Raw genomic sequence first — 27,258 nt, 5'->3', positions numbered from 1 at the left:
ACATTTACAGTGTACCGTAGTCAGGCACTTGACTACAGTTTATTTTATCGCTTCGGTGCAATTTTCACAGGTATGTGGTATATATATATACAGTTGAAGTCAGAAGTTTACATACACCTTAGCCAAATACATTTAAACTCAGTTTTTCACAATTCCTGACATTTAATCCTAGTAAAAAATCCCTGTCTTAGGTCAGTTAGGATCACCACTTTATTTTAAGAATGTGCAATGTCAGAATAATAGTAGAGAGAATGATTTATTTCAGCTTTGATTTCTTTCATCACATTCCCAGTGGGTCAGAAGTTTACATACACTCAATTAGTATTTGGTAGCATTGCCTTTAAATTGTTTCGCTTGGGTCAAACGTTTCGGGTAGCCTTCCACAAGCTTCCCATAATAACTTGGGTGAATTTTGGCCCATTCCTCCTCCTGACAGAGCTGGTGTAACTGAGTCAGGTTTGTAGGCCTCCTTGCTCGCACACGCTTTTTCAGTTCTCCCCACAAATTTTCTATAGGATTGAGGTCAGGGCTTTGTGATGGCCACTCCAATACCTTGACTTTGTTGTCCTGAAGCCATTTTGCCACAACTTTGGAAGTATGCTTGGGGTCATTGTCCATTTGGAAGACCCCTTTGCGACCAAGCTTTAACTTCCTGACTGATGTCTTGAGATGTTGCTTCAATATATCCACATAATTTTCCTCCCTCATGATGCCATCTATTTTGTGAAGTGCACCAGTCCCTCCTGCAGCAAGGCACCCCCACAACATGATGCTGCCACCCCTGTGCTTCACGGTTGGGATGGTGTTCTTCGGATTTCAAGCCTCCCCCTTTTTCCTCCAAATATAACGATGGTCATTATGGCCAATCAGTTCTATTTTTGTTTCATCAGACCAGAGGACATTTCTACAAAAAGTACGATCTTTGTCCCCATGTGCAGTTGCAAACCGTTGTCTGGCTTTTTTATGGTGGTTTTGGAGCAGTGGCTTCTTCCTTGCTGAGCAGCCTTTCAGGTTATGTCGATATAGGACTTGTTTTACTGTGGATATAGATACTTTTGTACATGATTACTCCAGCATCTTCACAAGGTCCTTTGCTGTTCTTCTGGGATTGATTTGCACTTTTCGCACCAAAGTACATCCATCTCTAGGAGACAGAATGCGTCTCCTTCCTGAGCAGTATGACGGCTGCATGGTCCCATGGTGTTTATACTTGCGTACTATTGTTTGTACAGATGAACGTGGTAACTTCAGGCATTTGGAAATTGCTCTCAAGGATGAACCAGACTTGTGGAAACTTGTTGATTTTCTCATGACGTCAAGCAATGAGGCACTGAGTTTGAAGGTAGGCCTTGAAATACATCCACAGGTACACCTCCAATTGACTCAAATTATGTCAATTAGCATATCAAAAGCTTCTAAAGCCATGACATCATTTTCTGGAATTTTCCAAGCTGTTTAAAGTCAGTCATCTTAGTGTATGTAAACTTCTGACCCACTGGAATTATGATACAGTGAATTATAAGTGAAATAATCTGTCTGTAAACAATTGTTGGAAAAATTACTTGTGTCATGCACAAAGTAGTTATCCTAACCGACTTGCCAAAACTATAGTTTGTTATCAAGAAATTTGTGGTGGTTGAAAAACAAGATTTAATGACTCCAACCTAAGTGTATGTAAACTTCCGACTTCAACTTTTCTCTTGAAGCATATGGTCTATCTACTACTAGAAACTCATGGACAATATGGACCCAGATATAATAAATGAATAAAATGAGTTTGACATCCTTGAAGTAGAGCCTTCCTGTGCCTCACTCTTGGTTGTTATCCTCTTTCCCTATTTCTCTCTTTCCATCTAGGCCATTGGACAGTTTCTTCGACAACCTCCCGGTCCTCAAGTCGCCCATCCTGGTTTCGGGGCCTCGTCTGGCAGGCACGACTGAGGACACCTTCAGCCGCCATTTTGAGAGCATTATGGAGTCACATCGCGCCAAGGGCACATCCTACTGCAGCCTGGACAGCGAGGAGCTGCTGACCTCCAGCACCCAGACGGTCCTGACCTTTGACCTTCCCACACTGACCCCAGAGATCCAGGGCGGTCAGATGATCTGTCAGAGCGCCCGGCACATTGTCAAGTTGAGTTTCGCCCCACTGGCCCACTGCGAGAGGGGAACAAGCCTATCAGATTCCATCGTCACGGTGACAGGCGACTCGGACGCCACGCGCGCCCCCTCCAGCGAAAGGCTGAGCAGTGGCTCGGAGGACACACTCCCGCGAGGGGGCGGGGCACGGATGTTGGGGAGCAGCTGGTACAGCAACCCCACATTCTCCTTCCCTAGGTCAGTGATGTCATACAGCAGCAACCCCTCCCTCTCCTTCCACAGGTCAGTGATGTCATCACTACTGCTCTGATGTAGTACTTTATGAAAGGCCAGACCCGATAGGCTGCTGACATAAAGTACCCACTGGGCACAGACGTCATATTAACGTCTAGTTTTGAATTACATTTGGTTGAATTGTCAACTAACGTGAATTCAACATGAAATCACCAAACATATCACCCTGTCATTGAATTTAGGTTAAAAGTTGGGTGATAAAAGACAAATCCAATCAGTTTGCCACGTTTTTGGTTGAAATTACGTGGAAACAACGTTGATTCAACCAGTTGTTGCCCAGTGGGTATGAGGTTACTCTCATTGATGAAGTAAAGCCAAGGTAGGCTTCTATTCAGAACATACAGTATGGTATAATCTAAGATGAAATAAAAAACAACAATCACTAAATTATACTATATTGTCCATGTACAGTATTAGAGGACAACGTAATAACTGAGGATCATAATGTGCATATGTTATGTACTGTATTTGTACATTGAAAATATACTTTTTTAAGAGTCTTCCCCTAACAATATCAGTTACCAAAAGCGCCAGTCCTAGGCTTGTCTGCTGGGACACAGCACCTGCTGCAGTGCGATTTTGGAGCAGAGCTGTTAGTGAAGGTCGCTAGGAGGCTGTCTGCCTCACCGTACCGCTGGTTTCCATGACGGCATGCGGTGTGAGTGTGTGTGTTGGTATGTGTGACTATACGTGTGTGTGTGTGTGTGTGTGTCTGTGTCTTTGCCGTTGTGTGTGATGGCTGGAGCAGGTGACTGGTACTGACTGGGGCAGGTGGCTGTGGTAGTACATTCAAGTGATTCAACTAGCTTTGCTATTACTGTCAATAACAGGATAGCTGGAACTCTTTACCAATCAGATTGCGTGGCCAGATCGATCTGTTATATAAATATTAAGATGATGTATCATCATATATTATGATATATGCAAATATTGTCATTTTAGGTAGAGAATATTCTTATTTCTCATGTGGTCAATATACACTTCTGCTTAATCAGCGTTGATCATTTTCGTCAACACCAATAACAGAGAATGATCTGCTAGGGGTTTGACAACCCAGCACCATCTGGTGGGTTTTGTGGTTAGTGTAGAGAGGAACTGCAGTGCTGATGAGGGAGAGAGGAAGATAATTGTGTTTGGCAGCACTGCGGTGGCAGTGGGACACTGTCGCCTTGCGGTACAGACCACTAGATGCTGCTAAAGGACCATGTTGTAGGTTGTGGATTGATACTGTCTGAACATATGGATAAGAATGCCAATGGGTTTTTAGAGCTCAATGTGTGGACCACTTGGACCAATGTGTGGACCACTTGTGGTGTCTACTGTAAGTGATATTTGTTGGCGAAAACAGCATTAAAGTAGCGTTCTTCAGTGATCATACTGTTAACACGACAGACATATGTTTATTGTTCAAGATAAGGTAGTTGCGTGTGCGTGTGTGTACGTCCGTGTATGTACGTCCGTGTATGCATGCGTGCTTGCAGACTTGAGTGCGTACTGTACGCGTGCGTTTATAGGCTTCAGTATGTATGTTTACCATTGGCACTGGGCCACCACTGTTAGTCCTGGTCTGTAGGGCCGTAGGGCTGGTGACAGCAAAATGTGGTGACATCAGTCCATTTCCAGTAGTCTGTTCAGCTGCAGCCTGCCACGACACCAGAAGAACAGAACAGAACAGTGGCTGGATTGTGTGGGGCCAGAAAAGCCCTGAAAGCCCACTGACAGTGATAATTCACTCTTAAGTCCAAAGTGTTTCCTGGGAACACATCCAATGACCAGTACAAAACCAAACCAAAATAGGAAATAGTGGCTTAAAAAGTTCAACTCTGTCGTAGTTGACCAAGTTCCCTCTGTGAAGAACAAATTTATTCTATTCTATTTGTCTGGTAAATATTGACATTGTGCTGGTATTTTTACCACAGTTACTGTACAAACTGATCCACATATCACAGTCCTGCAAGAAAGGAATCCATGAAGAGGACACCAGGGAAAATATTTCAGAGGTCTTATCCACTCCATACTTTGATAACAGTTGGAATTTCAGCCCTCATGCCCCCCTCCTTCCCTCACATCTCCCTTTTGAGATGGTTTGAGCCATTAGACAGAGGCCCATTGTGTAGAACTATCCATCTAGACAGACGGAGGGGGGCCAATTGTGTGGCGATGGACCGTTGAAGTGGAGGCTGACGATAGTGGGAATTCTCTTATGGCCTTATGTGATAGCTGTTCAATTAGTGCTCACTACTGTAGCGTGCTATGGTGGTTATCGCCTGCAAGTTGCTTACAGTAAACAGGCACCTCATTAATGACTGGTGCTCACAATAGGCCTCTCTATTCCATGTATGTTTCTAAACCGGGGTTCAATCCCAGCACTAGCACACCTGATGGAAATACTGTAATCAAAGGCTTGATGATACAGTATGTTTACCAGTTGAGTCAAGTATGTGTGTACAGGGATGGAACAAAAAAGTTTTCCCCCTTTGGGTCTGGAGTTGAGGAATAAACCTGATTCCTTTCCCTGGATACCAAGTCGTTGTTGTGGAGAGAGAGAACAAAAATATTTGTTCTACTGTAATTTGTTAATAATATAATCATATTTCTATTATAGCACATACCTATAGGGTTTATCAATGGGAGTTGTCCCTGGCACTAACCCGCTTTGTTTTCCTTTGTGTGCTTATAGCTCCATTAAGAGTCGAGGTGAACAGCATGTATACCTCATCCAAAGGATGTACCTACTGACTATGAGTAATTGGAGCTTGTGAGAGAGGAGGCAGGAGGGAGGGTGGGAGAGAGTGTGAGAGCGAGAGAGGGAGGGAGAGATTTTGAGTGAAAGGCAGTCAAGTTCCGTGCCATGCTTAGTGCCCAAGGTCGGCAGGGGACGTTGCAAAAGTTTACATAGAGAGGGAGAGAGAGAGAGAGAGAGAGAGAGAGAGAGAGAGAGAGAGAGAGAGAGAGAGAGAGAGGGCGGAGTGAATAGAACAGAAACAAACAGAGAGAGAAGAGAAGAGAAAGAGGCACTGCTGGACAAAATGTATCTAGCTTGGGAAACTTGCTGAAAGGAGAGAAGGAAAAGAAAGCAAATAGAAAAATAAAGTGCCGTCACACAGCTGTGTGTGTTAGCTAAAGCTAAAGGGAGTGACTTGCTAGCTGAGTCTTAGTCCTTATGGGGTTAGAATCCAGGTGATGTACTGCACTAGGACTAGCTAGCAGACCAGCAGGCACTGAGAAAAACAGAGAGGTAGAGGGGAGCGGTAGAGGGGTTAGCGGGAGGGGGATGCGATCAGGCCGGGGTGCCAGGACAGGGAGAGGGGGGGTCAATAGGGTGACCAGTTTGAGACACTCGTACAGGGAGGGGACAGGTACAACAAGGAAGGCCAGCTCTGTGTTCTGTTGGCATGGCTCACTCGGAGAGGATAGGTACCTTCCTACTCGCCACTCGAGCTCAAGGCGGAGGTAAGAGCTCTCCTCTCCTCTCCTCTCCTCTCCTCTCCTCTCCTCTCCTCTCCTCTCCTCTCCTCTCCTCTCAGACTACTGTAGGTAGTGTGGAAATATCTGCCTTCTAATCCTCCCACTGCCTCTGTAGGCTGCATATGAGACAAGGAAACAAGGGTGTCTGGTGATCAGTCATTGCTCAGTAACAAAGCCATTCATTCAGCTAATAGAATGGCCTGTTTGCTCTGTGGAGGTGTGTATGACTCAGTGATAATAAGGAAGTCTGAATGTGCTGTGCTGTAGTCCTGGTAGTCTGGGTAAAGTGTGTTTCTGTCATACTTTAAATACTTTAAATACTGTTCCCAAGCTTGTATTCTTGGATGGATACAAACTCATCAAAAAAATATACATCCCTTTTTCAGGACCCTGTCTTTCAAAGATAATTCGTAAAAATCCAAATAACTTCACAGATCTTCATTGTAAAGGGTTTAACACTGTTTCCCATGCTTGTTCAATGAACCATAAACAATTAATGAACATGCACCTGTGGAACGGTCGTTAAGACACTAACAGCTTACAGAAGGTAGGCAATTAAGGTCACAGTTATGGAAACGTAGGACACTAAAGAGGCCTTTCTACTGACTGAAAAACACCAAAAGAAAGATGCCCAGGCTCCCTGCTCATCTGCGTGAACGTGCCTTAGGCATGCTGCAAGGAAGCATGAGGACTGCAGATGGGGCCAGGGCAATAAATTGCAATGTCCCCACTGTGAGATACCTAAGACAGCGCTACAGGGAGACAGGACAGACAGCTGATCGTCCTCGCAGTGGCAGACCATGTGTAACAATACCTGCACAGGATCGGTACATCCGAACATCACACCTGCAGGACAGGTACAAGATGGCAACAACAACTGCCCAAGTTACACCAGGAATGCACAATCCCTCCATCAGTGCTCAGACTGTCCACAATAGGCTGAGAGAGGATGGACTTAGGGCTTGTAGGCCTGTTGTAAGCAGATCCTCACCAGACATAACCGGCAACAACGTCGCCTATGGGCACAAACCCACCGTCGCTGGACCAGACAGGACTGGCAAAAAGTTCTCTTCACTGTCGCGGTTTTGTCTCAACAGGGGTGATGGTCGGATTTGCGTTTATCATCGAAGGAATGAGCGTTACACTGAGGCCTGTACTCTGGAGCGGGATCGATTTGGGGGTGGAGGGTCCATCATGGTCTGGGGTGGTGTGTCACAGCATCATCGGACTGAGCTTCTTGTCATTGCAGGCAATCTCAGCGCTGTGTGTTACAGGGAAGACATCCTCCTCCCTCATGTGGTATCCTTCCTGCAGGTTCATCCTGACATGACCCCCCAGCATGACAATACCACCAGCCATACTGCTCGTTCTGTGAGTGATTTTCTGCAAGACAGGAATGTCAGTGTTCTGCCATGGCCAGCGAAGAGCCCGGATCTCAATCCCATTGAGCACGTCTGTGACCTGTTGGATCGGAGGGTGAGAGCTAGGGCCATTCTCCCCAGAAATGTCCGGGAACATGCAGGTGCCTTGGTGGAAGAGTGGGGTAACATCTCACAGCAAGAACTGGCAAATCTGGTGCCGTCCATGAGGAGGAGATGCACTGCAGTACTTAATGCAGCTGGTGGCCACACCAGATACTGACTGTTACTTTTGATTTTGACCCCCCCTTTGTTCAGGGACACATTATTCCATTTCTGTTCGTCACATGTCTGTGGAACTTGTTCAGTTTATGTCTCAGTTGTTGAATCTTATGTTCATACAAATATTTACACACGTTAAGTTTGCTGAAAATAAACGCAGTAGACAGTGAGAGGACGTTTCTTTTTTTGCTGAGTTTATTATGACATATTATGGCTGAAGTCCAGACTTGTAGTTCAAGTCCTCTTCTACCATTCGAAAACCATGTATTATCAACAGATAGAACTCACAGGTCTTAATTTTCCACATTTTTCCCGAAGTGAAAAGCTCTGTGCTTGTTCCAAGGTGACATAACATGCTTAAAGCTATTACCACAGTATAATTGAGATATAGTACGGCGTGTCCTCCTGAACCCTCTACTGCTTGAAAGGGGGCTAAATGACTGGGTGATATAGAGAGAGTTGCAGGAAAGGATAGATTTACAGAAGGAGGTTATATAATGTGTCATTCTGCTTATAGGGCCCTGTTTATGCTTAACATGGTCCACATTTGAGTGTATTAATGTACTGAATTATCATTGTGTCACACCAGAAGAAAGCATTGGCCTACAATAGGAAAGGTTCCAGGACTATTCTTTTCAGTAGACCTGACCAGCGACTTACAGTTTTGCTGCAAGCTTTAAAGTGTTGCCGTGAAGAAATTACAACAAAGTGGGTTACATCATAATTTATCCACACCTCCCTTCACTCTTTGTCTTTGTCCTCACGCTCCTTCCCTTTCTCCCTCTATCCCCCTCCCTCTCCCTCTTAACTCGTCTCTCCCTCTCTTTCCCCCTCTTACTTTTTCTCTGCCCCCCAGGGAGAAGGCTCGTCTGGCGACAGACTCGGAGCTGGATCAGGACCTCAGTGAGCGGCTGGGACTGGGGAGCAGCGACACCCTCACCAACGGTAACCGTGCTGACGGGGAGGCCGCTAAGCGCCTGGCCAAGCGCCTCTTCACCCTGGACGGCTTCAGGAAGTCCGACGTGGCCCGTCACCTCAGCAAGAAGTGAGCACCTGGCACCCAGCCTTCTCGTGTTATCGATCCCTCTCTTTACGATGTGCTGCTATACTTTGTCTATGCTATGTGTAGCGCGTATACTGCCGATGACAACACCTAGTATGGATGTGGCTAACATTTCCAAGATCTCTCTCTCTCTCTCTCTCGCTCTCTGCTATACTAAACCTGGTCTGGACCTTGTCTGACCCCTTGGTTTTCCTCCGCGGCTGTGCTCTTGGATAAGTCTGTCTGTCTGTCTGTCTGTCTGTCTGTCTGTCTGTCTGTCTGTCTGTCCGTCCGTCCGTCCGTCCGTCCGTCCGTCCGTCCGTCCGTCTGTACCTTCGTCCGTCTGTTTGGTGAAAAGGAATTTGTGATGAAAAGATATTCCTTCTGTCTGACAGATTCACCCTGGGAATCAAAGTTTCAAACTGAGTGTTATTATAAGGGGAGTTAGTCCAAAGATGTCACGTTGGGGGGGCGCATCTTAAACTCTTACAATGATCATACCCAATGAAAAGCTGTCTGTCTGTATGTCTGTCTGTCCGTCCATCTTTCTGCACATCCGTCTTTCTGCACATCCATCCGTCCGTCCATCTGTCTGATGAAAAGGAATTTAGGATGAAAAGAGATTCCTCCTCTCTGACAGATGCACTCTGGGAATCACAGTTTTTGGCCCCAAGTCTTCGTCTCAAGGACACAAACCAACTGTGCTGTGTGACTGGCAGTGACTGAGAGGCTGAATGGCCTTGTGTGTTTGAGCTGGGAAAGCCAGCATCTGATTAACACGTTGTTCTCTCTCCCTCTCCCTCTTTCTCTCTTTCCCTCTTTCTCCCTCTCTTTCTCTTTCTCTCTCTTTTCCTGTCTCTCTCTATTTATTTCTATATGTTTCTCTCTCTCTCCCCAGCAATGACTTCAGTCATAAGGTTGCAGAGGAGTATCTACACTTCTTTAACTTCACAGGTCTTAATGTGGACCAGGCTCTGAGGTGAGAGGTTCAAACTGACTGACTTGTTCAACTAGCCAGCCAATGGTTAGTAGATGGTAATACTGCTCTCTGGTGGCAGGCTGAGGGAATGTAGCCTAATATGCCAGACTAGTGTTTCTAGCCCAGAAAAAACGCTCCTGATTCAATTAACCAAGGGCTTGGTGATTAATTAAGTCGTTGAATGAGGTGGACAGGTGCGTAATGAGGTGCGTTACCGCTGGGCTGGAACCAACATTTGCCACCCTTTAGGATACTAGAGAAACTGGATACTGGATTGGGGTTGAGAAGCACTGTGCTTCTGCTCAATGTGTGTGTCTGTGTGTTCCAGAGCCTTACTCAAACAGTTTTCCCTGATGGGAGAGACTCAGGAGAGGGAGCGGGTGCTGTCTCACTTCTCCAGGAGATACCTGCACTGTAACCCAAAACTCATACCCTCTGAGGGTAAGAGGACGCCACTGTCTCATTTCTACTATAGAAATAGCACAGCTCAGTCGTCATGGTAATAGATTGACATGTTTCCTCCTTATCCAGATGGTGTTCATACCTTGACCTGTGCCCTGATGCTGCTAAACACAGACCTGCATGGCCATGTAAGTCGAGTTCTGTGTGTGTGTGTGTGTGTGTGTGTGTGTGTGTGTGTGTGTGTGTGTGTGTGTGTGTGTGTGTGTGTGTGTGTGTGTGTGTGTGTGTGTGTGTGTGTGTGTGTTAGGGATACAAATGTCATTAAGTTCACGGTAGAGTTCAGTGTAGCGACATTTTTCAGAGATCCATTCCCCCCCAAGCTCCACTGACTCAGTATAGTGGTAGCTTTGGGAAATAAGCCCCCGACTTATCGAAAGCTGATCTGGGACCATCCTCCTGATTACAATGTGCTCTACACTATCATAAAATCCAGTCCATATCAAACTGTAGACTGATTCCAGTATAACTCTAAATCTAGGCCATCTATTGCTGCATGGTGTGATGTGCAGCCTCTACAGATGACTACAGGTAGTTTAGTCGAAACCGTTTATATTATATGGAAATATTCAGGTCTGGTTGAAGGGGCTAGAGCTGGCTTGATGAGAAACCCACTCTCTCAGGGGAAGGGGGGATTGAGAGATGCCTGGCTGGTATAGTTCTGTGCTTCATCACCATCATCATCATTCATCATCGTCACCAATGTCATTATCTTCTTCTTCTTCAAAATCATCATCGTCATCAATGGCGTCATCCTGATCATCATCATCATCATCATAGTCCCCCGCATCTTCTTCGTCTTTATCTTCACTCACTATCTCTTTTCAGCAATATTCCCAGAATGCAATAGTAGCAGATGGGGCTCTGTGAAAACTCACTCCTCAGCATGAAGTGTCTCCCCTTGCGCTGCCGAAAAACGAGCTTTTCCGCGGTGTGACTGAGTAAGACGCTTCAGGAGGGCGGCCACGTTTGTTTGCGAGGCAGAGGTCATGCGTTCGAGCCTCAGTGTGAGCCCAATCAGGAGAAAGCGGTACTCGCTAAGCAAGCAGCGTGACGTCCTTTAAACAATCTCCTTCTGAAAACTCTCAGCTCATCAGCTAGATTAAATCAATTGGATGAGGACCCTGAAAGTCATTTCTCCCCATAACATCCTTCAGAGATGAATTCTAATATAATAGTTTGTCAAAGAGCTGCAGAAGGACAGATGAATTAGACAATCTGTGCCTCGAATATTTTAGATGACTGATGTTGGTGATGCTTTTTAAAGATTATATTCATTTATAGCATAGTAGTCTCGGAAATCTCAGAGATAGGGCAATAGCGCTAGGTCTAACAAATCACAAGTTTGGCTAGGCGAGGCTTAAAAATAATCCCCTCGGAAACATGCCAGAGGCGGACACACAATATAGACGCGGATAGCTAGGCAAATTTTAGCCCCAGTCAGTGGTTTTAAGCTGGTAAAGCTAAAATATGGCGCATGCAAACTAGTCACTTGCGAAACACACTCATTGAAAATATCTAGCTAGCTACCGGAGATGTTTACGGCAGGGATCTGGACGGATTTTCCGGCATCCAACTCCGCCCTTTCCTCTCTGCCAAACTGACGTTGGTTTGAGGACAGACATGCTGGAACATTGGTACATTGTGGGAGAAAACCCATCTGTCTAGAGCAGGGGTGGGTACCTGACGATATTCTACTATGAGTTACAATAGTAGAATACACCAGCTCAAATTTCTAAATGTGGTTTTGCATCAGCAGTTGTTCTCTTGTTATGTCAGTCACTGACAGTCACTCAATGAGCCATGTCAGCTGACAATTCTTTAGATTGGTAGTTAGTTTAGCCAGTTATCGAAACGTAGTTTAAAATGGCAGGAAATTAGCTGTAAAATGTAACTTAGGGCCCCTAAAAGGCTAGGTCTCTACCATGTTTGGGTATGGATGTGGGTATGCAGACCAGCGAGTCACTGAGGCCCCTTATTACGAGTTCAAAAGTCCATGGTCTAGAGAGACTAATAGCATAGAGTAAGTACTGTGTGTCATGTTTTTCAGAACATTGGCAAAAGGATGTCCTGCACACAGTTCATTGACAACCTGGAGGGTCTGAATGAGGGTCACGACTTTCCCAAAGACTTGCTGAAGGTGAGTCACTGTACTGTACATTGCTATAAAAACACACATACACACACTAATTGTTGTGTTGTCTCGCAGACCAGGAGAAGACGTACTGTACCTTCCCTCTGGTGAATCTGTGCTCGAGATCGGACAGTATTAGATTATGCTATTAGCTTCTTTCTCCCTGTTGTGGGCAGCATAATGGGGTTAGGCCCATCTGGGGCCATTCATTGGAAGCCCACAGGCACACCAGCGGATGCCAGATGAGCTAAATCAGTGGGGTTGCCTGCCGTTGACGTGGCTAATGATGATGCGTTTGATTCGTGTTGTCTGCAAAACGTTCCCTCACCGAGTAAGTCAACAAGTTGTAATGGTGTATCTATAATACATGTGAGGTAGAGGGAACCGGGCAATATTTATCACCCAGAAATGAAGGAATATGAATTCTAAAAATGACAGGCTTTGCTGTTATTTAGTCAGGATAGCATCAGCTCCCCTGCCATGGTACAGCTTTTAAAGAGAGAGAGAGAGAGAGAGAGAGAGAGAGAGAGAGAGAGAGAGAGAGAGAGAGAGAGAGAGAGAGAGAGAGAGAGAGAGAGAGAGAGAGAGAGAGAGAGAGAGAGAGAGAGAGAGAGAGAGAGAGAGAGAGAGAGAGAGAGAGAGAGAGAGAGAGAGAGAGAGAGAGAGAGAGAGAGAGAGAGAGAGAGAGAGAGAGAGAGAGAGAGAGAGAGAGAGAGAGAGAGAGAGAGAGAGAGAGAGAGAGAGAGAGAGAGAGAGAGAGAGAGAGAGAGAGAGAAAAGCTGTTTTATTAATGCACTGTATATATCTAGGAAGTGTGTTTTAAATCATGCTCTCCTCCCACTCCCTCTTTCTCTAACTCTCCAAATGTTTTCCCTGCTCACTGTCGTGTCTTTACTATCATTAAATTGAATACTTAGTTTTATCAAAGATTCTCTGTAATTAGTATTACGCGATTAAACTGAATAATCATGTAACTGTAATTAACTAGGAAGTCGGGGCACCAAGGAAAATATTCAGATTACAAAGTTATAATTTCCCAATATAACCTTTCAGATATTTTCATATCTGATCAATAGTCTTCTGATTAATGAATTATTTATTTTACCTCACGTTAGTCTCATTCCAAACGTCGTAAATTGTTGGTTATCTGCACGAACCCAGTCTTCACTATGAGTCATCCATACATCAATTGTCTTAAATCATTTATTTATTACTAACTAAGTAATTCACAGAAATGCATAAACAAACAAACAAAGTAAATATGGTTACAAGAAATGATAGGAGAATGTCCCCTAGTGGGCTAAACCGGTATCGCGGCTTGGTGGACAAAAGGGGAAGTGGGGGTCAACAGAGATGAGACACTACAAAGTTGATAATTATAACAATTGAAATACTAATCCTTTGCACATGAACGCTCACTCATTCGGGAACAATTGCAATCAATATATATATTTACGCTCAGTGTGTCGTCTTGATCGCTGTTGAAAAGTTAGTTTCTGTTGGAGAGTTTCCGTCCTCTCTCTCTCGCTCTCTCTCTCTCTGTCGTGGTTAGAGTGGATAGTTCAGAGTGACATTCATTCGTGTTGTTGTAGAATGGATGTTTCGGCGGTTGTCGTTCTTCGCGTTCAATGATACCGAATTCCTAGCTGCAGACTAGTAATTAATATCAAAGACTTGTTCTTATGGGCCTCCCGGGCGACGCACAATTGGCCTAGCGTCGTCCGGGTTAGGGAGGGTTTGGCCGGTAGGGATATCCTTGTCTCATCGCGCTCCAGCGACTCCTGTGGCGGGCCGGTGCGCGCTAACCAAGGGGGCCAGGTGCACGGTGTTTCCTCCGACACATTGGTGCGGCTGGCTTCTGGGTTGGAGGCGCGCTGTGTTAAGAAGCAGTGCGGCTTGGTTGGGTTGTGCTTCGGAGGACGCATGGCTTTCGACCTTCGTCTCTCCCGAGCCCGTACGGGAGTTGTAGCGATGAGACAAGATAGTAATTACTAGCGATTGGATACCACGAAAATTGGGGAGAAAAGGGGGTAAAAATAAATAAATAAATAAAATACTTGTTCTTATTCTGTCGGTATCGATAGTCTAAGAGTTTAACCACGTGGTATGGTTAAAAGATTCAGCAATGGTCTGCAACCTTCGTCCCCTCCTAATGGAGAAAAACATGGTCTGTTGATAATTTCTCAAAGTTGGGTTTTATTCGGAATTGCAGAAAAGGGGCTGTCCCAGGATGCCTGACCCTAACTGGGCTCAGGGGCGGTCCTCTGATTTAGTTCAAATCAAAAGGGAATTGGATTTTCCTTCATTAAACAGTCCAAAATCATATTACACAATTTTACAAACAGTATCATACTCACTCATTCATCTTATACAACAATTAGATGTAAACCTCATATCTGAGGCTATTATATAAACAGCGTTATGGTAATGTGGCCACACCGTCTCCCATGAGCTTCCCCAAATTGTAAGAAATGGACCAGTTCGTAGCTGGATTCTTCACCGATCTTTTATACTTTCTCCGGAACATGAAATTTGTTCGTACCTCAAGTTCTGTGAGGTGGAAGAAATTCCTTTGTTCTCTTTGAAAATTTACCCTGCCTCTTATACTGTGTGGCCATGTGGCAGGGTCTTCTCCTCAGGAATTTACGACCTCTCTCTAACCACAGCAGCCTAGTTGAAGGAGGCAAGGGGGAGGCAGGGAGAGGCAGGGAGAGGGGGATGGGGCTTGCTATACCCAAAGAGGCCAACGTCATGACACCACTTTCTATCTCTCGTTTTCTCTCTTTCTCTCCCACTCCTTGTTCTCCTCGCTGCCCCAATCCCCTCCTAGCTTATCCCAACATCATTTCATTCTGACTAAATGACTGTCATGTTGTTCCCGATAATCTGCTTCATATCCTTCATTTCCTTCCCTCCTTTTCCTGCTTTCCCATTTCCCTTCTATCTCTGGTATGTATTCCCTGGTCACCCATTATCATAATAATGTTACAATACATACATACACACACACACACACACACAAGTGGGCGCACATGTATGCACACGCACGTACACTCAAACACAAACTGATCTGTGTCTCATACTTGGGCCAACCTGAGCCTGGCATCCCCACTAAAGTACTCAAAGTAAAGGGGCTCTCTCTCTCTCTCTCACTCACTCACTCACTCACTCACTCACTCACTCACTCACTCACTCACACACACACACACACACACACACACACACACTTTCTGGATTTTTTGGGGAGTAAACATTTTATTTCCATTTAAATCCTATTACCCCTAACTCCTAACCCTAACCTAACTCCTAACCCTAACCTAACTCCTAACCCTAAACTAACTCCTAACCCTAACCTAACTCCTAACCTAACTCCTAACCCTAACCTAACTCCTAACTCCTAACCCTAACCTAACTCCTAACCCTAACCTAACTCCTAACCCTAACCTAACTCTTAAAGTGGAAATGACAGCGGTTTAGTAACATGGAATCTTTGATCTCTGATCATAAACACACCCAGGAATAATATCTATATATTTTTAAGCGATCACTTAGATATGGTCATTTTCACATTTTCATAAATTCATAGGTTTGGGAATGACATATAGTAAGACATTTGTGAAAATTCTATAGCAATATAGAATGGGAAAGCGGCTGTGCGTTTGGACAATTAGTAGACACTGCAATACATAAAACCGAATAAAAAAATGTATTGTCCAGGAATTGAGTCTACGCAGACCGGTGCGCCATAGCCAATGAGAGCTACAGTAGGCCTATATGCAAATAATCCATTTGTCACATGGACCTGCCATCCATCACTTTGAACTGGACTGTGTGTTTACAGGCAGTAGCAACAGCACAACTTTAGATCATTAGAACACATTCACCAAAAGCTCCAAAATACACCTGAATGGATTTCTGCAAATTGGTAAATACCGTGGGAGTCCTCTTACATTTGGGAACTTTGCAGTACTATTGATCAAACAATCATGAAAAGGCAGGCTATCTCTCCTTCAGTTGCCTATGCACATCAACAACAACACGATCAACAACTAGCTCATGCTAGTCAGAACGAGATGAGCTAAAATCTAACAAGCTAGTTGAAATTGCACTGATAAATGATAGTAATAGTAGCCTGCTCATCGTTCTGCAGCATGCCTGCCAGTGCACGTTTTTACAACTGAATGGGAACTTGCCTGCCCTCCCATTCGATCAATGACAAATACATTTGATTGACAACTAAGAGATATGCTAACTTTGGATAACAGTTGTTCAAGTTCAGCATAGCTAGCTAGCAAAGCGATTCATATTTCTTGCTAGCTAACCAAATGACACCTGCATCTCTAGCTGTAGGGGGGAAAGTCTATCACTCACCCACTCCTTCAATGACATGGCATGACATCCTCCAAAAAGCTAGCTAGCTAACGTTAGGCTCCACCATACAGCAATATTGCTGTATGGTGGACTCAAAATGTCTTGTAGTTGAGTAGCCAGCCTAGGCTACTGATCAAATGTTGCTGTAATAGGCCTACATGTTTCTCATTTGCATGGTGTTTTGTTGCAGGTTTAGTTTTTTGGTAATTCATGGTCAAACTTTAAAAACCGAAGCCAGACTGCAACATTTTAGTAGCCTAGCTAGGACTGTGGCATGTCTTTCCCTCCGCTGCGCACTGTAACGGGACACACGAAAGAAGTTGAATTCACGATGCCAGCTCACTGTTGACTAATTTACCCTCCCTTGTGTGTCTATTGTCCTTTAGGAGTGATTTTTTGCCGGGTGTGAATCCTTTATCTTATAACTTTTTGACAATCATGATGTCATTTTCTGCAGGCTACAGCAATGACCTGTTGGAACCTAAACTTGGCATAGACATTTAGCCGACAGAGATGGTCGCCTCGCTTCAGGTCCTTAGGAAACTATGCAGTAATTAGTTTTTTTATGTATTATTTCTTACATTGTTAGCCCAGAAAATCTCAAGTGTTATAACATACAGCCGGGGGGAACTATTGGATATAAAAGCGACGTCAACTTACCAACATTACGGCCAGGAATACGACTTTCCCGAAGCAGATCCTTTGTTCGGACCTCCTCCCTGGACATGGGATCTTATCCCAGAGGCCGACCCAATACAACGTGGTCGTCGCAGGAGAGGCAGACCAAGCGGCCTACTGGTCAGACTTAGAAGGTGAGCACACCATCCAACGCTTCTGAGCATATTACTCGCCAATGTCCAATCTCTAGACAACAAGGTGGACGAAGTTAGGGCACGAGTTGCCTTCCAGAGAGACATCAGAGATTGTAACATTCTCTGTTTCACGGAAACATGGCTCGCTTGGGATACGTTATCAGAGTCGGTACAGCCACCCGGTTTCTTCACGCATCGCACCTACAGAAACAAACAACTCTCTGGTAAGAAGAAGGGCAGGGGTGTATGCCTTATGATTAACGATTCATGGTGTGATCAAAACAACATACAGGAACTCAAGTCCTTTTGTTCACCTGACCTAGAATTCCTTACAATCAAATGCCGACCGCATTATCTACCAAGAGAATTCACTTTGATTATACTCACAGCCGTGTATATTCCCCCCCCCCCCCCCAAGCAGATACCTCGACGGCCCTGAAATAACTTAATTGAACTCTATGTAAACTGGAAACCGGATTTTAACAAAGCTAATCTGAGAACAAGGCTTCCTAAATTCTATCAGCATATCAAATGCGCGACACGGGCTGGTAGCATTCTGGACCATTGCTACTCTAACTTCCGCGATGCATGCAAAGCCCTCCCCCGCCCTCTCTTCGGTAAATCTGACCATGACTCCATTTTGTAGCTCCCAGCCCGTGCTCAGGTCTATCCAACACTGGTCTGACCAATCGGATTCCACGCTTCAAGATTGCTTCGATCACGTGGACTGGGATATGTTCCGGGTAGCCTCAGACAATAACATTGACGTATACGCTGACTCGGTGAGCGAGTTTATTAGCAAGTGCATCAGTGATGTTGTACCCACTGTGACTATTAAAACCTTCCCTAACCAGAAACAGTGGATTGATGGCAGCATTCGTGCAAAACTGAAAGCACGAACCACTGCTTTTAATCATGGCAAGGCGACTGGAAACATGACCGAATACAAACAGTGTAGCTATTCCCTCCACAAGGCAATTAAACAAGCAAAGCGGCAGTATAGAGACAAAGTAGAGTCGCAATTCAATGGCTCAAACACGAGACGTATGTGGCAGGGTCTACAGTCAATCACGGATTACAAAAAGAAATCCAGCCCCGTCGCGGACATTGACGTCTTGCTCCCAGACAAATTAAACAACTTCTTTGCTCGCTTTGAGGACAATACGGTGCCACTGACACGGCCTGCTACCAAAGCCTGTGGGCTCTCCTTCACCGTGGTCAACGTGAGTAAAACATTTAAACGTGTTAACCCTCGCAAGGCTGCCGGCCCAGACAGCATCCCTAGCCGCGTCCTCAGAGCATGCGCAGACCAGCTGTCTGTCATCATGAAGTGCTTTGAGAGACTAGTCAAGGATCATATCACCTCCACCCTACCTGTTACCCTAAACCCACTCCAATTTGCATACCGCCCCAATAGGTCCACAGACGACGCAATCGCCATTACACTGCACCTGCCCTATCCCATCTGGACAAGAGGAACACCTATGTAAGAATGCTGTTCATTGACTACAACTCAGCATTTAACACCATAGTACCCTCCAAACTCGTCATTAAGCTTGAGACCCTGGGTCTTGACCCTGCCCTGTGCAACTGGGTCCTGAAATTTCTACAGGGAGGAGGTGAGGGCCCTCAGAGTGTGGTGTCAGGAAAATAACCTCTCACTCAACATCAACAAAACACAGGAGATGATCATGGACTTCAGGAAACAGCAGAGGGAGCATCCCCCATCCACATTGACAGGACAGTAGTGGCGAAGTTCCTCGGTGTACACGTCACGGACAAACGGAAATGGTCCACCCACACAGACAGCGTGGTGAAGAAGGCACAACAACGCCTCTTCAACCCCAGGAGGCTGAAGAAATTTGGCGTGTCACCTAAAACACTCACAAACTTTTACAGATGCACAATTGAGAGCATCCTGTCGGGCTGTATCACCGCCTGGTACGGCAACTGATCCGCTCACAACCGTAAGGCTCTCCAGAGGGTAGTGAGGTCTGCACAATGCATCACCGGGGGCAAACTACCTGCCCTCCAGGACACCTACAGCACCCGATGTCACAGGAAGGCCAAAAAGATCATCAAGGACATCAACCACCCGAGCCACTGCCTGTTCACCTCTCTATCATCCAGAAGGCGAGGTCAGTACATGTGCATCAAAGCTGGGACCAAGAGACTGAAAAACAGCTTCTATCTCAAGACCATCAGACTGTTAAACAGCCATCACTAACATTGAGTGGCTGCTGCCAACATACAGACTCAAATCTCTTGCCAATTTAATAAATGTAATAAATTTATTTTATAAAGGTATCACTAGTCACTTTAAATAACGCCACTTTAATAATATCTACATATCCTACATTACTCATCTCATATGTATATACTGTATTATATATCAACTGCTGCATCTTGCCTATGCCGCACGGCCATCACTCATCCATATATTTATATGTACATATTCTTATTCATCCCTTTACATTTGTGCGTATAAGGTAGTCGTTGTGAATTTGTTAGATTACTTGTTAGATATTACTGCACTGTCGGAACTAGAAGCACAAGCATTTTGCTACGCTCGCATTAACATCTGCTAACCATGTGTATGTGACCAATACAATTTGATTTGATACATGTTTAAACTTTCGGTCGGGTAGAAGATTTGTTCAGTGCCATTAGTGATGATGGGCTGGCTCCTGTTGGTCAGGGAGGAGTGTTGTGTGAGTGGCAATGCACTGCCGTTTGGTGTGCAGCACGCTCTTCTTCGATGGGGTTTAATGGCGGTTGGCATCCAATGTTAATGGTGCATTACCGCCCCCAGCTGGATAAAACAAAAAAAACATTGCGAGAAAGGGGGAAAACGACATCATACAACATAAAACACGTCAACTAAGAAAACCCATCCCACTTCTTCAATCCCAGTCCACTCCAAAATACATCCCTACACACGCTCAGGGGCCTGTGATGGCGGTACATTCACTGACAGGATTTCTTGCACGGCCTCGACTATGAAATCACAAAGACCCCAAAAAACGTTCAGCGGCATTCACAATGATTCCAATTTTCTTAGACTTCTTCTCCGCTTGTAGTTTATGACCATTTCAATAAATAATACAAAGTCCACCTTTTCAACAGGTAGCATTTCATTATCCCTCGATTGATGAGAACCCTTCACTGGTGGCTCTTCTACCATTGTTTCTGCCCCGCCACTCGTTCCTTCCAATCTTCTCACCACCTCCAGATAGGAGACACGCTGGACACTCCTTACCCTTGCCACCTCATTCTCCTTCACTCTAACAGGACACTCCAGGAATTCAGGCGCATTTTCACCTCCACAGTTGCAGCATTTCACTTCATCTGGCGTACGATACTCTTCCCTCCTGCACACACTTGACACATGACCAAATCTTTTACATTAATGACACTGAAGGGGCTCGTGCACAAAAGCTCTTACAGGGTATCTCATGAATCCTAACTTTATTTGAGAAGGGAGAGACTCTTCATCAAAGAACAGTAGCATGGATGAAGTCATTTATTTTCTCCGTCCACCATACAGGTCAGTCGACGTCCACCAACCACTCCATCGATGTTTTCAGTAATATCCTCTGCCTTTATTTCTTGCGCCACCCCAGAAATAACCCCCTTGATAGGCGACCTGTTGCGAAAATCCATACAGGAAACATTCCACTCCGATATCTTTTTGAGTCTTAAAACACACTTCTTCTGCTCTGCAGACACGCCAAAAAATCGAAATAAGACCACTATTTGTGACTCTCACCAACTCCACACTTTGATCCAAAACCCCTCACTCCGACTACAAACGAGTCCAGTGTTTTCCTCCACCACAGCGTTACTTCTCCTGTTTCCCTCTTTCTTCACCACTGTAACCCACTCATTCTCACTGTCTGTGCTATTAGCTTCACTCGACTCACTAAAACAAGACCTCAGTTTCTGCCATTTTCTCCACGATCACCCAAATCGCGCCTTTCCTAGTTGTGCAGCACGTTGGCAGCGCAACGCGGCCGGTATGGATTGACAACCCAAATCATTGCGTGGCCGGATAGAAATGTGTAACGCCTTGTGTTTGACATGTGACACATGTGCACTAGTCTATTACTCACGTTATGACTGGCTTGTGATCATTGCCCTTGCTAGTTTGATTGTATTGACATTCCCAGCCTTAATTACAGTCGTTTTTGTTCAAAATATTGAGTCATCGAAGCTGAAACAGTGCACCCCGAATGGATGGAGGAAGCAAACAATGTATCAGGACAGCTTTTATTTACAACCTGACAGCAATATGTTTTGGACTACCAAGAAATGTATCGGTGAATTATATTAATCATGCATTGAACTGTATCCATCTATTCTGCCAGCAATGCCAGCAAACGTCATGGGATTTTGAGTCAAATATAACCTATTTTTAAAAGCTATTATAAAGTTGGTTTTGTAGCATAAACTGGGAGTTTGATATTTTTGACTGATCCTATGATTGTTTGTTTCATATCTGCAAAGTAGGCAAAACACTGTCAGTTCCACTTTAAGCCTGAAATAGCATTTTAACAAATTCAGGACATGAAAAAAGTCCTTATTTCTTGTTTTCCTACCGTGTCAGGACATTCTGGTGACTTGTCAGGACATTGTGGTGACTTGTCAGGACATTCTGGTGACTGGTCAGGACATTGTGGTCTTGATAAGGTAGGAAAACATGTCCACATACAGACAGACAGACAGACAGACAGACAGACAGACAGACAGACAGACAGACAGACAGACAGACAGAGACAGACAGACAGACAGACAGACAGACAGACAGACAGACAGACAGACAGACAGACAGACAGACAGACAGACAGACAGACAGACAGACAGACACACTCCATTCCTCCTAATTTCTCTATTATGGTCTCTCAGTCTAAATCTCTCGGTCTCTCTCTCTCGGTCTCTCTCTCTCGGTCGCTCTCTCTCGGGCTCTCTCTCTCGGGCTCTCTCGGCCTCTCTCTCTCTGCCTTTCTCTTGGTCTCTCTCTCTCTCTTGATCTCTCTCTCTCTGTTGATTCTGTTTTCAGTGTAGCACCACAGCACCCCCACCATGCCACCCTCTCACTCTTTGCCTGCTCTCATTCACCTCCTCCCTCTCCTCTCCTCCCTCCCTCCCTTTTTCTTGAGGTTCAAAGTGTTTTATTTTCAGCGGTATGAAATAGCAGTGCCCCCGGAGGAGGCAAACCTGTGTGCTGCTCTTCTCTTCAATCTCTACCTCTAACATCACACTCTCTCTCTCTTTCTCACACTATCTCTCTCTTTCTCACACTCTCTCTCTCTTTCTCACACTCTCTCTCTCTTTCTCACACTCTCTCTCTCTTTCTCACACTCTCTCTCTCTTTCTCACACTCTCTCTCTCTTTCTCACACTCTCTCTCTCTTTCTCACAGTATCTCTCTCTTTCTCACACTACCTCTCTCTCACAGTATCTCTCTCTTTCTCACACTCTCTCTCTCTTTCTCACAGTATCTCTCTCTTTCTCACACTACCTCTCTCTCACAGTATCTCTCTCTTTCTCACACTACCTCTCTCTCACAGTATCTCTCTCTTTCTCACACTCTCTCTCTCTTTCTCACACTCTCTCTCTCTTTCTCACAGTATCTCTCTCTTTCTCACACTACCTCTCTCTCACAGTATCTCTCTCTTTCTCACACTCTCTCTCTCTTTCTCACACTATCTCTCTCTTTCTCACACTACCTCTCTCTCACAGTATCTCTCTCTTTCTCACACTCTCTCTTTCTCACACTACCTCTCTCTCACAGTATCTCTCTCTTTCTCACACTATCTCTCTCTTTCTCACACTACCTCTCTCTCACAGTATCTCTCTCTTTCTCACACTCTCTCTCTCTTTCTCACACTATCTCTCTCTTTCTCACACTACCTCGCTCACAGTATCTCTCTCTTTCTCACACTATCTATCTCTTTCTCACACTACCTCTCTCACAGTATCTCTCTCTTTCTCACACTATCTCTCTCTTTCTCACACTACCTCGCTCACAGTATCTCTCTCTTTCTCACACTATCTCTCTCTTTCTCACACTCTCTCTCTCTTTCTCACACTATCTCTCTCTTTCTCACACTACCTCGCTCACAGTATCTCTCTCTTTCTCACACTATCTCTCTCTTTCTCACACTACCTCTCTCACAGTATCTCTCTCTTTCTCACACTCTCTCTCTCTTTCTCACACTATCTCTCTCTTTCTCACACTACCTCGCTCACAGTATCTCTCTCTTTCTCACACTATCTCTCTCTTTCTCACACTACCTCTCTCTTTCTCACACTACCTCTCTCACAGTATCTCTCTCTTTCTCACACTATCTCTCTCTTTCTCACACTACCTCTCTCACAGTATCTCTCTCTTTATCACACTATCTCTCTCTTTCTCACTCTCTCTCGCTACAACACTTCCACTCCTCTGTTTTTTTACTTTCCCACCTTTCCTTATTATTTTTGTGCACACCCCCGTCTTTTATGCATATTTTATTTACCATGAAGTTACAAGGCATGTTGTACAGTTGTTTGTTTGTTTATGTACATGTTTATATTCATGTTCAAATACATCATAGAGACGTTGTTTAGTATGTAGAATATTGTAGAAAAACACAATGGGAGCATTTTCAGTTATACAGATTATAGACATGTCTGAGGTGATATTTTGGGGGATTTCAACCTGTGCCATATGTTGAGGGATGGCTGGGAGGGACAGGCTACACAGAGGGGTACTAAACTGAACCCTCCAGCTACAGCTGAAATCAGGAACCAGGCGGTGTGTAAAATAATGAGTAGGCTAAGCACCCCCACGGTACCCGTTTCACCGTCTCTCATTCTCCCCCTCTGTACTTCTTGCTCTCGCTAACTCTCTTTCTCACTAACTTTCCCTCTCCTCTCTTCCTCTCTCCATCCCTCCCCCTCTCTCTCTCTCTCTCTCGCCTCTGCAGCTTTTTCAGATTAAACCCAGTGATATGTTTCCCATTAACACTACAATAGAGAGACAGAATGGAGCAATCTCCTGTACTGTGCAGATAGCTGGCTATGGCGTCACACTTATCTCTCAGCCTTCTCAACACAATATTAGGCCTACATAGCAGGAGTTTAGCATATTTTCTTGGTTCCAGGCTATTCCTTCTTAATAATATAATAATTATTCAACTAATTATGATAGAGGGTTAGAGGGCATTCATTTTCAATTACTTTGTTCAACAATACTGTTGTAGGTTTTGGAGGGATATTTTTGTTTAGGTTTCATAAGTAGATGAATGCATTGGAAGAATGATGTGATGATAATGACTGTAATAAGTACAGGTCCACCGTCAAAATTCCACAGAGGTGAAAATATGGTCAAGTCTGCTAGTAGATAACCAATGGTATAAATGATTACTGCTTTAAGAGTTCCTTAACATATGTAGCCCACGTGTCTGATGTTTCATGTCCCCTTTTCTGCATTGCCTCTCTAAGTCTAACCTCGTTCAGTGCATCATTAGCTGGTTCTAGAAGATCATATTACTGTAACATGTGTACGTGTGCTTTCCGGTAGCACGCACACTCTATCAAGCTATGTATACATCTATTAGTCTGTGCCTGTGTGTACCCAATTGATACCAAGGACACTATAAACTATCCAGATGTGCACTAGGGGCCACTGTCCTGTCCCCTAGTCCCACATGCTATCGCTCAGCAGAAATACACTACCGGTCAAAAGGTTTAGAACACCTACTCATTCAAGGGCTTTTCTTTATTTTTACTATTTTCTACATTGCAGAATACAAGTGAAGACCTCAAAACTATGAAATAACACATATGGAATCATGTAGTAACCAAAAAAAGGGTTAAATAAATCCAAATATATTTTATATTTGAGATTCTTCAAATAGCCACCTTGATGGCAGCTTTGCACACTCTTTGCATTCTCTCACCCAGCTTCATGAGGTAGTCGCCTGAAATGCATTTAAATTAACAGGTGTGTGCCTTATTAAAAGTTAATTTATGGAATTTATTTCCTTCTTAATGCGTTTGAGCCAATCAGTTGTGTTGTGACAAGGTAGGGGGGGTATACAGAAGATAGCCCTAGTTGGTAAAATACCAAGTCCATATTATGGCAAGAACAGCTCAAATATGCAAAGAGAAACAACAGTCCATCTTTACTTTAAGATATGAAGGTCAGTCAATACGGAACATTTCAAGAACTTTGAACGTTTCTTCAAGTGCAGTCGCAAAAACCATCAAGCGCTATGATGAAACTGGCTCTCATGAGAACCGCCACAGGAATGGAAGACCCAGAGTTACCTCTGCTGCAGAGGATAAGTTCATTAGAGTTACCAGCCTCAGAAATTGCAGCACAAAAAAATGCTTTACAGAGTTCAAGTAACAGACACATCTCAACATCAACTGATCAGAGGAGACTGTGTGAATCAGGCCTTCATGGTCGAATTGCTGCAAAGAAACCACTACTAAAGGACACCAATAAGCAGAAGAGACTTGCTCAGGTCAAGAAACACGAGCAATGGACATTAGACCGGTGGAAATGTGTATTTTGGTCTGGAGTCCAAATTGGAGATTTTTGGTTCCAACCACCGTTTCTTTGTGAGACGCGGTGTGGGTGAACAGATGATCTCTGCATGTGTATTTCCCACCATAAAGCATGGAGGAGGTGTTATGGTGTGGGGGTGCTTTGCTGGTGACACTGTCTGTGATTTATTTTGAATTCAAGGCACACTTAACCAGCATGGCTACCACGGCATTCTGATACGCCATCCCATCTGGTTTGGTCTTAGTGGGAATATGATTTGTTTTTCATCAGGACAATGACCCAACACACCTCCAGGCTGTGTAAGGGCTATTTTACCAAGAAGGAGAGTGATGGAGTGTTGCATCGGATGACCTGGCCTCCAAGGTCCCCTGACCTCAACCAAATTGAGATGGTTTGGGATGAGTTGGACCGCAGAGTGAAGGAAAAGCAGCCAACAAGTGTTCAGCATATGTGGGAACTCCCTCAAGACTGTTGGGAAAGCATTCCAGGTGAAGCTGGTTGAGAGAATGCCAAGAGGTTGCAAATCTGTCATCAAGGCAAAGGGGGGCTACTTTGAAGAATCTCAAATATAAAATAGATTTTGATTTGTTTAACACTTTTCTGGTTACTACATGAGTCCATATGTGTTATTTCATAGTTTTGATGTCTTCACTATTATTCTACAATGTAGAAAATAGTAAAAATAAAGAAAAACCCTTGAATGAGTCGGTGTTCTAAAACTTTTGACCGGTAGTGTATGTCACACAGAGAGATGTTTGTACACTAGTCATAGTCAACCACCCAAAGGATTCAGTGTTCAATTACGTAACTAGACAGCCAGAACTTTCCCATCACCAATTATTGGAAATAATTAGGATTTGGGGCCCTTGTATAGCACATAGTTGAGATTTTCACCTTGAGCCCAAACCCCTTAAAACCCCTCTTTTTAATTTGTTGGCTGTTAGCCCAAGCCAGTGTGTCACTGTGCAGAGGTCAAAGGCCAGCAGGGCCAGGTATCTACTGTAAGCTTGCCCTCTTGGGGACCTTCAATGCTGCAGAAATGTTTTGGTACCCTTCCCTACGGTGAACCATGGTGGTGGCAGCATCATGCTGTGGGTGGTGGCAACATCGTGCTGTGGGATGTTTTTCAGTGGCATGGACTGGGAGACTAGTCAGGATCGAGGCAAAGATGAACAGAGTAAAGTACGGAGAGATCCTTGATGAAAACCTCCTCCAGAGTGCTCAGGACCTCAGACTGGGGCGAAGGTTCACCTTCCAACAGGACAATGACACAGCTAAGCACACAGACAAGTCTCTTAATGTCCTTGAGTGGCCCAGCCAGAGTCCGGATTTGAACCTGATTGAACATCTCTGGAGAGACCTGAAAATAGCTGTGTAGCGACGCTCCCCATCCAACCTGA

The 27,258-nt window shown here is 44.7% G+C and overlaps 1 protein-coding gene across 1 annotated transcript in view; it reads left to right on the top strand.

The window, feature by feature from the left end:
• Positions 1–5,668: 5,668 nt before the first annotated feature.
• LOC120045378 (PH and SEC7 domain-containing protein 1-like) overlaps positions 5,669–27,258 on the top strand; it is a 45,845-nt gene continuing 24,255 nt past the window's right edge. Inside the window, exons 1-6 of the mRNA XM_038990252.1 lie at positions 5,669–5,847; positions 8,359–8,547; positions 9,443–9,523; positions 9,852–9,964; positions 10,055–10,113; positions 12,033–12,122. Of these exons, the coding sequence (XP_038846180.1) occupies positions 5,669–5,847; positions 8,359–8,547; positions 9,443–9,523; positions 9,852–9,964; positions 10,055–10,113; positions 12,033–12,122 (711 nt within the window). The remainder of the gene's footprint in view (positions 5,848–8,358; positions 8,548–9,442; positions 9,524–9,851; positions 9,965–10,054; positions 10,114–12,032; positions 12,123–27,258) is intronic.

The sequence above is a fragment of the Salvelinus namaycush genome, chromosome 4 (genome assembly GCF_016432855.1).
Source record: "Salvelinus namaycush isolate Seneca chromosome 4, SaNama_1.0, whole genome shotgun sequence".
NCBI classification, from domain to species: domain Eukaryota; kingdom Metazoa; phylum Chordata; class Actinopteri; order Salmoniformes; family Salmonidae; genus Salvelinus; species Salvelinus namaycush.
The sequence above is the reverse complement of the archived record's forward strand: the minus strand, read 5'-3'. Positions and strand labels throughout refer to the sequence as shown.